Genomic DNA, 17,233 nt, shown 5'->3' on the forward strand with positions numbered 1-17,233 from the left:
CGAATTTCACTGACACATGCATTCACATGCTTCCGCTGAGGACTCGATTCATTCATAAAGTGGCATAAACAAATTCAAGAATCCAATTTAATTTTCGTAATAAAATTGGTAATATAAATATGCAAAGATAAATTCAACCAACCTAAATAAACAAATGTGAGCAATTAATTTCAAGTATAAATCATAACAATTAATTTCATGCAAATAAAATATAATAATAAATTAATTACAAAATTAAATAAGAGAGGGATAGAGAAGAAGACACCAAAAAATTATAATGATTCAACACAACCCGACCTACATCCACTTCCTAAGCTTCTGTCGGGTATGTCACTCACACTTGACTCTTTCCAGAGCTTAGAGTCGGAGCGCTACAACATTCTTTTTTTTCCTGACATAAGAACAAACCCGATGATTTCCATAGTTGAGAATGAAACCGTTACAACAACTCTTTTTCTGAGATCAAGAGTAACCCTTACAAAAGTTTGAAAAAATTAAAGAATATACATTTGACAAACTCTCTAAAAGAGTAGATTTACAAGTTTAAGCACTCAAAAAATCAATCTTCACCATACAATAAACCTCTCTCAAGAATTAGATGTGAAATAAAGGTTATCTAACACACGAAAAAATTTGTTACACACGACGTTACAATAATTCCAAGAACATCAAAGATGAACGCAGAAAACTAAAAATAGAATAGAACACAGAGTTTGGTAACACAGTTCGATGCAAAGTGCTCGTGGAAAGATATTTTCAGTAACATAATGTCAAACAATTATAGCGTTTTACTTATCTGTAAAGACACGAATATTACAATGACACACAAATAGCTTGACTTCTTGAATAATCACTTAGGCTCCCTCTAAGTATGTGACTCCTTCTCAATGAAACTTAGGCTCTCCCTAGATTCCTTCACCTTCTACGTATTTAGGCTGTAAGTGTGAGACTCCCTCTCAACTCCAATCTTTCTACCTTCAAATGAATACCACTCCACTTAATGAACTTAAACTCCCCTCAAGTTTGAGAATCCATTCTCAAGTAACGAATCACGCTTCAAGACAATCAAGAGAAACACCTCAAGATCTACAACAAAAAAAACTTCCACAATCCTAAGGATTGACACACTCATGGTTCTTGGAAAACACATAAGATAAAATGACTTTGATATGCTTCAAATTGGTCAACCCTAGAATTGAACAAAACTACTCTGTGTGTGCGTGCGTGCATGTGCGTGCGTGCGTGTGTGCGTGTGCGTGCGCGTGTACGCGTGTGCGCGTGTGTGCGTGTATGCGTGCGTGCGTGCATGAGGAAAAAATAGTGTGTGCGTGTGAAATAAATCATCTCTTGAGGACAAAATACAGTAGGTCACGAAATCTGCATAAAAATCTTGACAGATAAGGAAAAAAATTTATGTAGAATTTTTTGTTTATCACATTACAATATTCTTGATAATGTCCCAGCATTTTTTAAGACATGATGTAAAGGATACAAAGTCACCCAATAAATATGAACTACACATATCAATATCTAAGAAATCAATCTCTAGGCAAAATCAGCACAACACGGAACATGTTATAGAACCAAATTGTTCAAGTTTTGCTTGTAATAAAATCAACCAAATATTCTGCAGAAACAAACTCCCTAACAAGATGAAAAAAATGAGAACTAAAGCTTGGAGAGAGCAACAATTGAGGCTTAATGAAATGTGAGGATTGTAAAAAAGTGAAATTGTTGGAAAATTTGGAGAAGATGAAGAGTTTAAAAAGAAAGGAAAATAGGTAAAAACCAAATTCAATTTGGGACATTCAAATCAATGGTGGATATTTAAAAGTAGTAGTAATAATAATAATAATAATGTAAAAAAAAAAAGTAAACAAATAAGAAACTATTCCATGTGCTCAATTTTTTTTCTTAAATCAATTAGCACACAAACATATTATAACATAAGAATATTTTTTAAAAAAAATATTTTCTTTTAAAATCAAATAAAAACTCAAAAGCCCACCATATGCCACTTCTTCATTGGTCTATATGTCACCTTACAATTGGATCCATTTTGATGAATAAGTCACCATGTCATCACTTTGGATATTTTTTCATCAAACTTGTTTCGAATATATCTTATTCTTTTGAGCTCTGATTTGCATGATTTAAAATGTGTTGATTCATTATTTCGATCTCTACACGATAGACACATACTAAAATTATCAGTAAATTAATTCAGATTGTTATGGTCAAAACTTTAATAAATTAATTTAAGATTAATAGTAAAAAAGTCAACAATAGTGACGAAAAAGCAAAATAGCCTAATTCAAAGATACATTTTAGCAACTACACTTACCCATAAATTTCAGATTAAAAAAAAAAAACAAAATAATTATGAAATGAGTATAAATAAATGATGTTTCGTATGGATGTAGAAAAAGAAAGCTAAAATCATATATCACTATACTATTAACTAAATTGAATTGAATTGGGTCCGGTAACAACAATCACGATTGTGAGCTTTATTTTTTGTTTTAATAATATAAAGAAGTTAATGAAAGATGGAAAAAGCAGATAAATCCAAGTGAGAGGTAATGGAATTGGAATGTGGTTAGTCGGTTTGAGAGTGGAATTCCCTTTGGGCCCAAAATAAAATTGCTTCATCATCAAGTGGAGGTAGTGCTCCTCTAAATTTATTTATTTCATTTCCCTAACTCATATCTTCACTTTACTAAGTGGGTTTCACCTACAATTTATGAAAATAAACTAATTAAGCTACATTTGTGGACTTAAATTAGTCATCTAACTGAATTCATCTTTTTATTCAAATCCACTCGTATATAATCAACTATTCATACCACTAAATCAAATTGTTACCAATTTTAACCCACTAATAAATGAATTATAAAACATATGTACAAACATCAAATTTTTAAATCTTTGGAGAAAAACAACATGAAAGCTTTATTTATTTATTTATGTTTCATTTTAAGATTAATTTTTACAAATTTATTTGATACCCAATTTGTTTATTCATCAGTCTTATTTTTATGCACAAACTTAAATTTCTCGAAATTAATCTTACACTCTATTTTTATTTTGTTAAAATTTAGCAAAAGTTGTAGAACGAGTAAACATTTTTACTCTAGTCTTACTTCGGTTTAAAGTTGAATTAAAAAAATAAAAAATTTGGGTCCAAACTGATACAATCTAACTTTAATTTATAGTCAAGATTGATTTTCTTTCTAACATATTATTTATAAGGGAGTGATTAGGTGCCATCTAGGCTGCCTATAATCTTTGTGCAGTTCTTTTTTATGCAATGTGACATATTTTTACTAGATGTAGTTTGAACGACATGATAGATGGATTGCGCCCAATTTTTATTTGCTATATATGTAAAATGGTGCACATATGAGAAATGATAGTACATAGATGTAATATTAAAAAATGTGATCATGTAAATAAATGATTTAGTGGCATATCCACTTAATGTCGCGGATTTCATTTCACACACACACAAAAGCCAAGTGTTTGTAGTATAAAAGAGGGGTTTGGGAAGGCATAATTCATGACAAGAAGGTTGTTGTATTGAAGAAGAAGAGAATAATGGAGTGTTCAAGATCAAAATACAGTTGGGTTGTGCTATTTATTGCAATGTTTATTGTTGGTACAAAAAGTGGGCATGTTCAATCAAGGGGTGAATGTGCTCCATCAAACCCTGAAAGAGAAGCATTCAAAATGATGCCATGTATGGGAGCTTCAAAAGATGAAAACTATCCAGTTTCTCAAAGATGTTGTGATCAAGTGAGGAAATTAGGACAAAGCACAAGCTGTCTTTGTGCTGTTATGCTGTCTAAAACTGCTGAATTGGTTGGATCTAAGCCTGAAATTGCTATTACTATTCCTAAGCGTTGCAACATTCTTGAACGCCCTGTTGGCTACAACTGTGGAGGTTTTTATTTCTAACCTTTTTTCTCCACAATATATTTTACTTATCCCATTGATTTTTTTTTTTACTTTTATTATGATTTTCTCCATATATTTTTAATATTACACTCTAAATACTCACCTTTTGTTATAGAATTTTTATTAATTTTTTTATTGCTATTAAAATTAATAAAAATTTTACATTCTAATTCTTTTTTTTAATCATTTAATCATTTATTTACAATCTAAAATTTGCAGGATACATACTACCTTGATCGAAGAAAAAAGTAAGGTGCATTCTATAGGCACCATTACGTGGGAAGCTTAAAGGGAGAAAATTTGTGTTTCTTGTAAAAATCTATAGTGACGTTCAGTCACTTAAGTAATGAATAAAAATATCGTGTTTGTTGTTCATAAAAAAGAAAAAAAAAAGTTTTTCTTAATACTAAATATTATAATTTAAGGTTAAATTACAATGATGATAAAAGTAATAATAATATTGATATCAAAATTTGGACGGGAGAAAATGCATCTGACTGTCAAATGATAACGACGGTAAATTTATAATTTGGAGAAAAAAGTGATCAAAAAATTTTAAAAAAAAACTACGCACTAGTGTGTGGTACTTACCTATCACACAAACTCTTATGCTTAAACAAAAAAGCTCATAAGTGCAATTGAGAATTTGAGTATCAAAATGGATTTACCTCTCCCTAAAGCTATTATGATGTATTTATAGGGATTCTCCTTTAACCTATCGGTTTGGGGCATATGAAGGATGTGTCCTGATTGACATTTTGTTAAGTTCGATCTCGGTCAAGTCTAAGCATCTTCTCTTACACCCATTTTGGTTGGGGTGATCCTTTAGGTGGGGACATACACAGGAAATATCCATTAGGTATTTTGTTAGATCGGCCTCAACCTTGACCTTGAACTTGACCTTACATAGCACTTTCACGCCAAATCTAGTTATTTTCTTGGTTTTGTTATTTTTATTCTCGCTAGTAAATGAATTTTACTATTTGCTTAAAAAGTAATTAATGTTTTTAAAATATTACAATATTATCTTTGATCTTTTATAAACATTTCAAAAATGGCATACTTTTGAGTACAAATTCTTTAGAATTTTAAACAAAAATTTGGATTTACAATATTATGACAATGATCTAAAATGCAAATCTTAATTTTCGTTCTAAATTTTAAGAGATTTTTACTCGAACTCAATTTACCTAAAACATATATTTAGAATAAGAGGTATGCGATTGAAATCTCTTCGATGAACTTAAAAAATGACATGCTTTTTTCCATCTCTTTACCCACTTACCCACTTTACCAATTGTGTCCACTACGCGCTTCAACGCTCAATTATAATGGACAGACTCCTTGAAGTAGTAAAGGGCTATATAGTAATTTTATTGGACTTGGCCAAATCCAAACAAAGTGGGAAATTATAATATTATGTTAATAAAAAAGAATTATATTTTTTCTATTACAGTACAGCAATTAAAATTGTGTTGAACCTATATAATATGGGGAAATTTTTATAAATAAAAAAAAATCCTAAAAATATTTATATTTTATAGTCAAAAAGTTTCAAAAGTACAATTTATTCATTGTTATCTCAATTTGTAAATGGAAATAAATTAAGAAGTAGTATTCCAATATTTGGAGTAATGCTCTCTTGGGAAGAGTTTGAGCTTGAATTTATTTAGCAACATCTCTCAACAATATAAAACCACGAAATCAAGAGAATATTACCATTAGAGCCATACTTAAATGCAACATCATTTTTTTATATTTTTTTAAAAAAATAAATTATCACTAGACAATTTTTAATTGAATGTAACAGATGACTATACTCAAATTTATTTTTTAAAAAAATAAATTATCACTTGATAATTTTTAATTGAATGCACATATGACTATACTCAAATTTTTCCTTACAATTATTGAGATTAAGTTATTAATTCAATCACACGTTTTCCTTAAAAGAGGGGAGCAAAAAAGTTACAAATGTGTTACTTTTAGTTTTGACTTTTATAAAGGGTAAATAGTTTTAAATATTTTTTAAATTTAAAAATGCCCAAAAAAAAAAACCCATCTCATGTTTTCGTGCATTCATATCAATTGTTTTGAAATTTAAGTTCATAAGGATTCTAAGTTACTTAATAGATATCGAGGTCAAAGATTAAAAGTTGGCATTTAATGAAAAAATGAGGTTAAAAACGTAAATATTGAAATTGAAACAAAACTTAAATCTCAAAGTAAAATTGTAACATTTTGAAAACAAAATTAAGTCATATCTCAAAATTTAAGGACCCAAACGTAATATTTTGAAATCTATGAACTAAATGAAAATTAGATTAAAAAAATAGGAAAAATATGTTTTTTTCTAAAATATTAAAAAAAAAATCAATTCCAGACAGAATCAAAATTTTCGTAAGCCACGGTCTGAAAATTAATAATTGAAGGTATGTTTAAAACAACTCGATTGGAATAAATTTAGATGGACAAAAGTATTTTTCTCTAATAAATAGAAGGTAGTTTAAATAATTAGATTAAGTTAATATCAATGTTTTGAGTGAGAAATTATCTAAAATTGGTTTTCAAAATATATCTTGAAAAAAAGAAAACCCATTCAAGATTATTTTTCAAACGCGTGAATTAAAATGCTATTTCTGAAACGATTTTTTTTTAAAAGAAGAAAAAAACTTCGGTGCATGGGTTTGCCTCTGTAAACAAATGGTCAATGGAGTGAAATTTAGCTCCCATAACCATTTCGTTTTTTTCAAAAAAAAAATAATAATAAATCTATTTTCTTTTTATTTTTACCATGATTTTGTATTTTTCTTTTGGTATATTGATTGTATTTTTAGTTAAATTTTAAATTATTTTTTAAAATTTCAAAATTTAACTTGATTTTTTAAATTATTAGTGCAAAGTAATAACAAATTAAGAAATTTAGAGGTTAAAATATTGTCAAACTTCATTTTTAGAAACAAATAATAAATAATCAAATAATTATCAAACAGACCTTAACTTTTGGTTAATCAAAATCGGTTAGTTCTATTTGGCTCTATTTGATAATCTTTTGTGTGTGTGTGAAAATTTAACTTATAAACAATTCATTTCTCTATTTTGTTGTTCATTTTCCACTATTGTTTTAAAAAACTCAAGTCAAATTTTAAAAATTAAGGTTTCATCTAACAACTATTTGAATTTTGCTTTTTACATTTTGAAAATTAAGCTTGTTTCCTCACCATATTTTACTGATGGTTTTCATATTTGTCACGTAAACATTTGAGTTTTTAGTCAATTTTTTTTTTTTTAAACTACTTTTTTTAAAAAAAATAAATTTTCTAAAATTGACTTTAATCTTGAAAACACTTTTTTTATGTATAAGTTTAATTTTAAATAAAAAAAATCAAATAATTGTCGAATATAATTCAAAAAATTTGTTTTCCATTTTATAATTTGATTAATAACAAGTATTCATTCGAAAAAAAAATGTGAGAAATATAACAAGAAATTTAGGAAAAAACAAAAACAAAATTCAAAAATAAAAAACTAGAAAACAAAAAACAAAACGAGACGTAAATGATAATAATAATAAAAAAAAAACAGATGTCACCTTTGGCATTTATAATGTTTGTTTATGGAAAATAAAGATTTTGCAAAAAATTGTAACGGCGTTTACTTAAGAAAAAGTTAAAATGAATTTTTATAGGCATTCTGAATTATGTGCCACATGAAGGGCCGCCATCGGTGCCTTTCCCTCCGTTATTCCGTTTTTGTTTCATTGGTTCCGTAAAATCCCTCATTTTTTCTTTCCCTTTTTCCTTAAAACTCGCTAATAAAATTTCCAAGAAATTTCAAAAAATTCCTAATCCAATTACCACTCTCCCTTCCCCCAATCCATTCACCATTATTTTTATTTTATTTTATGGTTAGTTCTAAATTCTTCATTCTCTTTTCTTGTTTTTCTTCTCTTTAATCCTCTTCAATCCTAACCATTTCCTTCGCAATATGCAATTGCTAGTGCCTTTTTTTGTTCTTAATCGTTATGTTGTTGGATCTGGCAGGTGTTAGGCTCGGAATTTGATTAGGAATTTGATCAAATGGCTTACAAGGTGGATCATGAATACGATTATCTCTTCAAGATTGTCTTGATCGGTGATTCTGGCGTTGGAAAGTCCAATATTCTCTCCAGGTTTACGCGCAACGAGTTTTGTTTGGAATCCAAGTCCACCATTGGAGTTGAATTCGCTACGCGGACTCTGCAGGTTGTCTACGCTACCTCCATTTTTTATATTCTTTTTTTCTTTAATTCTTCATTCCAATCAAAGTCATATCCCTATCAGTATTAAGTATTATCCTCGATTTTTAGATTGTTGATCGCAATTTTACGTTACGTAATTAACAATTCTAGGAGTTTGATTCTTATGGATGAGAATCTTATATCAGGAAATTTCATTTAAACTAGAAGATTGATATTGTAATTGTAGCAATAGGCCTGAATTGATCATTTTTTCCAAGTTTGAATCTGACTAGGAAGGATATGAATATTGACTCGCATATTTCTTCCCTTTCAATTGTTTATGAACTGATTTAATTAAGAATAATAAATGATATAATATTAAATTTAGCTTCAACTATGGATTTTAGCTTTTGGGAAGAGCAAGTAGGTAGTCCATGAAGTACTGTGTTCAGACTAGTTGAATGTTTTTTGGGAATCTTGTACAAGTTTTACATATGAGGAAGAGTGTCAAGATGTGAGAGACCATGTTAATTGGGGGCTTGGAGATTTAAACACTTTTAACACTTCCATCAAATTTAGGTTTGAAAAATTTGTAAAATATCTAACAACTGATAACCGGAAATAACATGGTAGGAATTTAAATATAAGAACCTTATAATTTGTAGTGATTGGTCTAAAAGTTGAAGAGTGAAGAATATTACATCGAATAGTTTAAACATATTCAAGTAGATAATTGTTGAGATTTGGTTTGAGACAGGTAGAAGGGAAGACGGTGAAGGCTCAAATATGGGATACAGCAGGGCAAGAGAGATACCGAGCCATTACGAGTGCTTATTACAGGGGAGCAGTGGGTGCACTTTTGGTATATGATATAACCAAGAGACAAACCTTTGACAATGTCCAAAGATGGCTACGTGAACTGAGAGACCATGCTGATTCCAATATCGTGATCATGATGGCCGGAAACAAGGCGGATCTGAACCATCTCCGGGCAGTTTCGGCCGAAGATGCTCAGCTTTTGGCAGAGAAAGAAGGGCTGTCATTTCTCGAGACCTCAGCTTTGGAAGCTTTGAATGTTGAGAAGGCTTTTCAGACCATTTTGCTTGACATTTATCATATCATTAGCAAGAAAGCTTTGGCTGCTCAGGAAGCCGCTGCCACCCCCGGCCTCCCTCACGGCACGACCATCAACGTCGCTAATCTCTCAGGCAATTACAACAAGAGAAGTTGTTGCTCTAATTGATCAATGTGATACGATGATTTTGGGGGAGAGGATCAACCAAAAAAAAGAGAGAGAGAGAGAGAAATAGTGAAAAAAAATGTTTTTGTTGTAAAAGGCAAGATGAATAGAGAGATACCCTTTTCAGTATTTTTTTTTTTTCATAGATGGAAAAAGAGACGAGAGAGAGAATGAACGTAACTCAGACTGCTTCTTCCATTTCTTTCTATCTGAACTAATTCTGTTTGTTTCTCTGGAAAATGGGACATTTTTCATCCAGGATGTAGCTTCTTTTATTATTATTATTAATATCATCATCATTGTCATTCTTTTTAATTCTTTTTGTCTTTGTCTTTTTTAATTTCTTTTCCAATAAATTCTTAATTCATACTTGGACAGTGATATTATTAGAGGCCCCACCATCTCTCGACTGACTAAAATTAAAATTGAAAATTTAAATTGGGTTCCCGGTCGGGGATGGGGAGGGGATCCTGCCCTGTCCCCGATCGATTTTTTTTTAATTGTTAATATATATAATAATAATAAAAAAAATAATTGAAATAGTCCTTTTTATTTTTTAATTTTAAAAATCTAATATAATAAATTTAATTTTTATTAAATTTATAATAAAAAATATGTAATGTTTAATTTAAACAACTATATGTAATAATAATAGTAATTTCCTATATAAAGTTTCCAATTTCAATATAAATATTAAATTTAGTTAATTTTAAGTAATACTGATAATAAAATAAAAAGCGGGGATTTTTTCTTGCGGATACCCAAATCCCCGAACGTGGATTTTCGACCCCGACTCCCCAAAACGGGGAATGGAGCGAGGACGGGGACTAAAAATCCCCACGAGGACGGGGATGGGGAGTGCATCCCCGCCCCGCCCCGATCCCGTTGTCATCCCTAACTATAAGTCATTATTACTTCTCATTTTTAACATAGTTCATTATCGAAATATAGTAGTTTTGAGTAGTGAATTATGGTAGTTTTAAAAGTAATTAAAGATTTATTGTAGTTTGGCTTCTTTTGTACAAGATCGAGGAATGAGTGAGAAATTTAAGTTGAGTTTTCAAAACTTAACCTATGGAAGCCCTAAAATTTAGGGTGAAGTCAGGTGTTGAAAACTCGAATCTAAACATTTGACAAATTGCGCAACGTTTTGTCCCATCCGTTATACCACTTTTGACTATCCACTCATTCACCTTTATTCCTTCCCCACGCTCACCTGTAGCATTAATCCGTAGGTCGAGTTTTCAGTACTCAACCTACATCTTTTTAACCCACCACAAACTTTCCAAATCATAATTCGCCTCTGCCTTCTTTGTGCCATTGTTCTCTACCCGTCTTATTCTCTTTTAAAAACTTCTCAAAATTTTGCTCTCTGCCTGTCTCTTCTTCTCTTTCGAAAACTTCTAGAAGAATCGCTCTCCCTTTCTGGCTCTTTGTCTCTCATATCATCTTTTTCATTCTCATTCTTCCAAAAATTATTACTAAATCATCTTCTTCTCCACACTCGTCCATCAAATTGTGAGGTTTGTAAATTTACTCTACTAAATTTCAATTTTTTAAAAAAATAATTATAGATTTTGTTCATATTCTCATGCTATTATATTTTTTTTAAGTTTTTGTTGTTGTTTGGAAAACAAAAACCCAAAAAGATGTCATGTTCACTCAACCAAATTCTTAATTTTTTAAATTAAAAATAAATTATAGACCAATATTCTCACAATACTCTATTTTTTTCGTAGTTTTTGTTGTTGAATAACAAATAACAAAGAAAAGAGGGATCATTGCCACTTTGAGGAAAAAACGTAAAACCGTTATTGAATTTGTGAGTTTATAATTTATTTATCACTAGTTTTTTTATATTTATATTATTCTAGATATACCACTTTAATTCTTTATATATTATTGTTAGTAGATCTATCATGTTAATTTTTTTTAATAGTAAAAAATATTTACATATTGATGTTAGTAGTTTTTTCTCTATATATTTTAATAATCTTATTTATATTATATTAGACCTACCATTTTTTTTTTACATTTTAAATAATATTAGATTTTGTTAGTATCAGTGTTATTCTTTTAGTATTAATACATTTTAAAATGTTTAGTAGGTTTCTTTATTTAATACAAAAAAAAAATATGTTATTTAATATGTATTTCTTATAATATTCGATTGTTTTAGTATTTTTTATGTTCAAAGTTTTTTTATATTAGTTTTTAATATTTTTAATATATATATATATATTTTTTGCATTTAAGTTTGATAATTAGTAAAATAATTAGTGATGTATTGTTTGTTTTTTTTATAATATTTTTTTAGTATTAGTGCATTTTAAAAACTTTAGTAATTTTTTTGTTATTTAATACAAAATTATTAATTTGGCTAATATATATATATATAATATTCGATTGTTTTAGTATTTAAGTTTGATGTTGACTTTGTCTCCCGGGATATACCACGGGTTGTGTTGGAGAGTCGTGTAGAGTTTTTTTTATTAGTTTTTAATATGTTTAATATTTTGTTTGTTTTTGTTTGTATTTAAGTTTGATAATTAATAAAATAATTAGTGATGTATTGTTTGTCCTTTTTTTTAGAAAATGACGAACAAATTTTTGGGATTTATGTTGTTTACAAATGTTAATTTGATTGATGGTGTTGATGGAGTTGATTATGATTAACCACCATGTAGGTAAGCCTAAATATGAATAGTGAGCTTGTTTTTGTACAATTAGTTGAAATAGTATGGATGTCACTTAGTGTAGATATGAGAGCAAATAAGTTAGAAATAGTATATAAACATCCTAATATGAAACTATCAGGATCAGCAGAGACAACAGTAAAAGCACTAGTCTCCGTTGATCACCTATCCGGGCGTAACTTTTATGTCATTCTCTATTCCTAATGAACAAGCAATTAACTTGATGTTCTCAATCGCGATGTCACTCCCGAATTTAGTGCATTTATATGTTAATGTGAGTAGGGTAGGGTTGGATATAAATTTTAAATGCACAACCTGTTAGTCTGTTTAAAGATCTGACTCAATGTATTGACCCCAATCCTGAATCAGTTGGACCACTTTGTGACTAAGATATGGTGGCTAATAATTGGATTTTAGAACAGAAACAGAAAATGAATTTGAGGAGTTAGATTTTTATTATAAATATTTTTATCTTGTAATTAATATTTTTATTGTGTAGTTACTATCTTTACTGCGTAAATACTATTTTCGTTGTGTACTTACTATTTTTATTGTGTAGTTAATTTTTTCATTATAATTTATTAAGCTTTACATTATTTCATGTTTTACTCGATAAATAAATAATTTTTTTTTCTCTTTTAGATCATGGAGTTAAATTCAGGATCGATTGATCCTATGTTCTATACGATCAATCAATTCATCAATCATCAGTTGTATGGGAAGATCGTATCATTGGTGAGATATCCTGTAGATATCGAGAGGCAGTTGTTCATTGCACTATCTCACCCCACCCTATAATACTACCATTACTTTGTATGTCTGGATTTTATAGAGTTTCCATATTGGGATTCATTCAGCTAGATTAACCTCTCATCACAATAATGATCAAGAGATGGAGGCCTAAGACGCATACATTTCATGTGCCCACTAGAGAGTGTACTATCACTTTACATGACATAAAAGTGTTGTACGGGTTACTTGTCGACGGCGAACTAGTTACTGGAGTAATGCATGATGACTGGTTGAATATTTGTCAACTGTTACTCGGTGTGACCTTACCCACCGATAAAATTAAAAGATCAAGTTTGACATGGTTAAGTACATAATTTTGTGAGCTTGCTAATGATGCTGACAAAGAAGCCGTCATGAGATATACGCGAGCATATATACTACAGATGATGGATGGAAGTCTGTTTTCTGACAAATCAAGTCATTTCATTCACTCGATGTTCTTACCATTGTTAGCTAACCTCTATGATGCGGAACGGTCTTCTTGGGGTGGAGCATGTTTGGCATGGTTGTATAGACAACTATGCAAAGAAACAAAACCTGAAGATCGTGAAATCGTTGGGCCTCTGATACTTTTGCAATTATGGGCTTGGGAACTATTTCCAACAATGGCTCCACAGCTACAACATGTTGATGACGCTCAATTAGTTGGATGAGTCTACGCTTCTCGGTATGTTATTTTAATTGAGTTTAATTTAACAAATATATTTTATATGACTGATCTAGTTGATTTGAAATCTTAAATATTAATTTAATAAGATAGGTGGAGAGACACATTTTGTGTGACTAGGACAACTACACATGTAGTTGATCAGTACAGATACATGTTTAATCTGCTTCAACCTTATCAGGTACATTAATACTGAACCAAATTAATTTTTTTATACATATTTTTAATGTATTTGTCTTTAATATTTTTAATATAATATTTTATGTTTCAGATTATTTGAGAGCCTTACAAAGCTGTCATTGACACTTTGTCCAATTTCTGTACGAACGATAAAAGACGATAAGTCCTTTCATATATTTTCTCATTGGTGAATAGCATCTTCCTGACAGGGTAATGAAAATGTGGTTTCTAGTAAGATGTCCCATCGTCTTGTAATATTGAACCCCTACTACATGAAATCAACCTAAGAACTGGAAATTGGTCTAAAAAAGTTGCATATTTGGTAGTGCAATGGCACTATCGTGGAAGGTTTGTTGGGATTGGTGTCTTAATTCTCTCGGTGGTCTCATAGTTTGTAAACTTTTTGTACACATTGTTATTAATAAAATAAGTGCTATTAATAAGTGTTATTTTATTTGCATTTACTCAAATCCAATAAACTAATATCCATGATTACTTCATGTAACATAAGCATGTATGTGTGACATACAAGTGGATTATGCCTTAAGTAATAATATAAATGGTCTGTAGTATAAGGATAAAAGAGGGATATTTTATCCTTGTGGCACTATGGATATGATCCGCTTTGTAGATATTTACAAGTGTTGTAAAGTGCTACAAATGGTCTGATTCTGACCATTCATGTAGAGACATTCGAGTGGGAGTGTCCTATACAAAGAGTTTATATAAGATCGGACCACGAGATGATTAGTTCATTTATGTAACGCCGTTGATAAATGAGACTTACATTTCACTAAAATAACCATAGGTGACATGACCTTAATCCTAAGTGAGTTGGGAACTCCTATCTATGAGGGCGGTCCTTTGATTAGTATGAGTGAGAGTGGCCAGATTGCCAACTCAACAAACTTACCTTTTTAGGGATTCGTCTGATTAGGGAGTTAGGAACTCAGCTACACAAGACGAAATTCACTTCTTCCCCAAAGTATGGGTAAATAGATAAATTGTTCCGTAAGGGTTGATTCCAGGTATCAAACATAGTGGCTACACCTTCTCTTTGGAAGAGATGACTCAGCCATAGTAGGACTATGGCTTATTGTTAATTAGAGGAATCAGTGGTACTTAAGGAGTTAGATGTAACTACAAGGGCAAAACGGTAAATTGGTCCAACTATACTTACGAGCGATCTGTTAAGAGTTATTGCACTGTTGATTGGTTATATGGACACAGAAATATGTCTGTAATGAGAAGAGTGCAGTTGTCAGTCTTCAGTGGAGTGACCAATAGTTAACGGATGGTGGATCTCGTTACTAAAGAGTTAGTCAGTTACTCACTTACCGTTGGAACTTCAAACTACAAGTTCATGAGGTCCCCTTGGTAGTTAAATGGGTTCCAGTTGATAATTAGATTTTGGGTTAGTTTGAAGTGCTCAAATTAACAAGAGAAAATTCAATTATATGTGATATAATTGATATGATGTATTAGATACATTAATTAAAGGAATTAATATAAATATGATTTATATTAAGTACCATAAGATAGGAAAAAAATTATGGTTTATATATTTCATATGATTAAATATTAAAACTATAGGTTATAAACATAATATGATAGGTTGGTTATCATATTTATTTATACTTTATTAATTATATGATGATTAATTATTTTTTTCTAATAACTGAATTGAGTGGGAGGTTATTGGAAGTTTTATGGTAACCTGAGATAAAAAGGAAAATTGTTTTCCAAAATTTGTTGTTGATTCACTAAAAATAATCTCATGGAAAAAGGCTATCAAGTAAAAAGAGTTTTTATTAAGCGATAGCCATTAAGAGTCTAAACGATCGAGTTAAGAGTTGACTATACGATAGTTACTTGCTGATCGTTGCTACACGATCGAGTAGCAAAGTCTATATGATAGACTTCATCTTCTAAACGATCAAGTACATCGTCTATATGATAGACAGTCTTCATATCTCCTACTTACTCGATTATATACCTCTTTTATTCCTTAATTCAATATCATACATAGCTCGCAACTCCTGGATTCTCACGCTGAGAACATCAAGGTAACACTTGTGGTGGGTGTTCCTGCTCAGTTCGTGGATTGAGTTGGACTCAATTGGGATCAAGCCTCATTCAGACGTTCGTAGAGACCGTGTTCCGTTCGTTGCATTCAAGTGCATCGTTGGACGCATTGGAGACTGATCGAGGGATACTTGAAGAATGGTTCTTCAAAGGTATGCATGCTCTATCCCTTGTTTCCTCTTATAGCATGTTGTAATTTCTGTTTATGCATAATTTGTTCGTTTCAATTTAAGACTGTAATTGTCTGTGTTCATTCTGACTGGAATTTGGAATGATCCACTTCCGCTGCTCATGGATATCTCTTTTTTGAAAGAGTTAAACCACATGCAGTGGAAGTATCTAGGATTCATAAGCATTCTAATTCACTAATTTTGGCAAAAACTAAAGCATGTTCTTCTAAAAAAGTGGGTTTTCAGAACATACCTTTGATGAACTCTCCAAGAAAACGTTTGTTCAACTGTTGTCTTCACTTTGTTATCAATGTGAACCACCTCAAAACCTTCCCTACTATGCTCTTGGAGCTTTAGGCAGAATTGTGGAACTCAAGAACAATTTGAAGATGTGAATAAACCAGAAAAAACTCACAACAGCCCGACTGAAAAATTTTCTCTCAAATTATGTATTCTCTTCGTCTCCAACAACTCCACTATTCTTTATATATAATAGATGAACATGCAAAGAGATGGAGTGCATGGCTTGCAGGTCATGCTTGGAGAATCAAATTAAAGAAGATAATGCATTTTGTGTGAGCATAAAGATGATGGTAATGGAGAAAACCCATTTTCCATTTTGTGCAAAATGCAAACGAATTTCCATTTTCTTTTTAAAACATAAAATGACGTTAACCATTTTAATTCAAAAATTGATTTTCTTAAATTAATTTTTGCACAATAATCATCTTTATATATTTAAATCATATTTAAATATGTATTCTCTTGTTCAGTTTAATTTGAACATTTCAAATTAATTTCTCAAGCTACCCTAAAGCTTATCCATTTACAAGCTAGTAGGGGGACCTCACGGACTTACAGGTCATGGGCTCCAACGATTCGAGATTAATCGGCTAAACTCATTAGTCCGATCTAATCCTCATTCGTTAACTGATGGGACACTCCACTATAGCCTATAGATGAACTCCCCTCATTGTAGATATATTATGTCCACTTAATAACCATAATCAGTAAGTTAATTCTTCACAGGTTCTTCGTAATCACAGCTAGGTCAAAAATACCGTTTTACCCATGTGACTACATCTTGTTTCTTAAGTTCCTACTGATCCTCTAATGAATGATTTTGATTCATAATCTATATGAATCAAATCCTTTCTCTATCATGAGAAGGCGGGGCCCCGATTGTTCAAGACCTGGAACTAGTACTTAAGAGAACAACCTATTTGC

At 30.6% G+C, this 17,233-nt stretch overlaps 2 protein-coding genes and 1 long non-coding RNA gene across 3 annotated transcripts; all 3 read left to right on the plus strand.

The window, feature by feature from the left end:
• Positions 1-3,574: 3,574 nt before the first annotated feature.
• LOC120076581 lies at positions 3,575-4,368 on the plus strand. The gene is made up of 2 exons (XM_039030452.1): positions 3,575-3,943; positions 4,177-4,368. Exons 1-2 carry the CDS (start codon positions 3,598-3,600, stop codon positions 4,191-4,193), a joined length of 363 nt encoding a protein of 120 aa, XP_038886380.1. The 5' UTR covers positions 3,575-3,597; the 3' UTR covers positions 4,194-4,368.
• A 3,306-nt stretch (positions 4,369-7,674) lies between these two features.
• LOC120075209 (ras-related protein Rab2BV-like) lies at positions 7,675-9,565 on the plus strand. The gene is made up of 3 exons (XM_039028418.1): positions 7,675-7,864; positions 8,001-8,201; positions 8,934-9,565. The coding sequence occupies exons 2-3, from the start codon at positions 8,037-8,039 to the stop codon at positions 9,417-9,419; spliced, it is 651 nt and encodes a 216-aa protein (XP_038884346.1). The 5' UTR covers positions 7,675-7,864; positions 8,001-8,036; the 3' UTR covers positions 9,420-9,565.
• Positions 9,566-10,744: 1,179 nt separating this feature from the next.
• On the plus strand, positions 10,745-14,045 carry LOC120074955. Its single transcript, XR_005481171.1, has 3 exons — positions 10,745-10,939; positions 12,755-13,752; positions 13,843-14,045. It is a non-coding gene; the product is annotated as an uncharacterized LOC120074955 (long non-coding RNA).
• The last annotated feature ends 3,188 nt before the right edge of the window (positions 14,046-17,233 follow it).

Source organism: Benincasa hispida, chromosome 4 (assembly GCF_009727055.1).
Source record: "Benincasa hispida cultivar B227 chromosome 4, ASM972705v1, whole genome shotgun sequence".
NCBI lineage: Eukaryota > Viridiplantae > Streptophyta > Magnoliopsida > Cucurbitales > Cucurbitaceae > Benincasa > Benincasa hispida.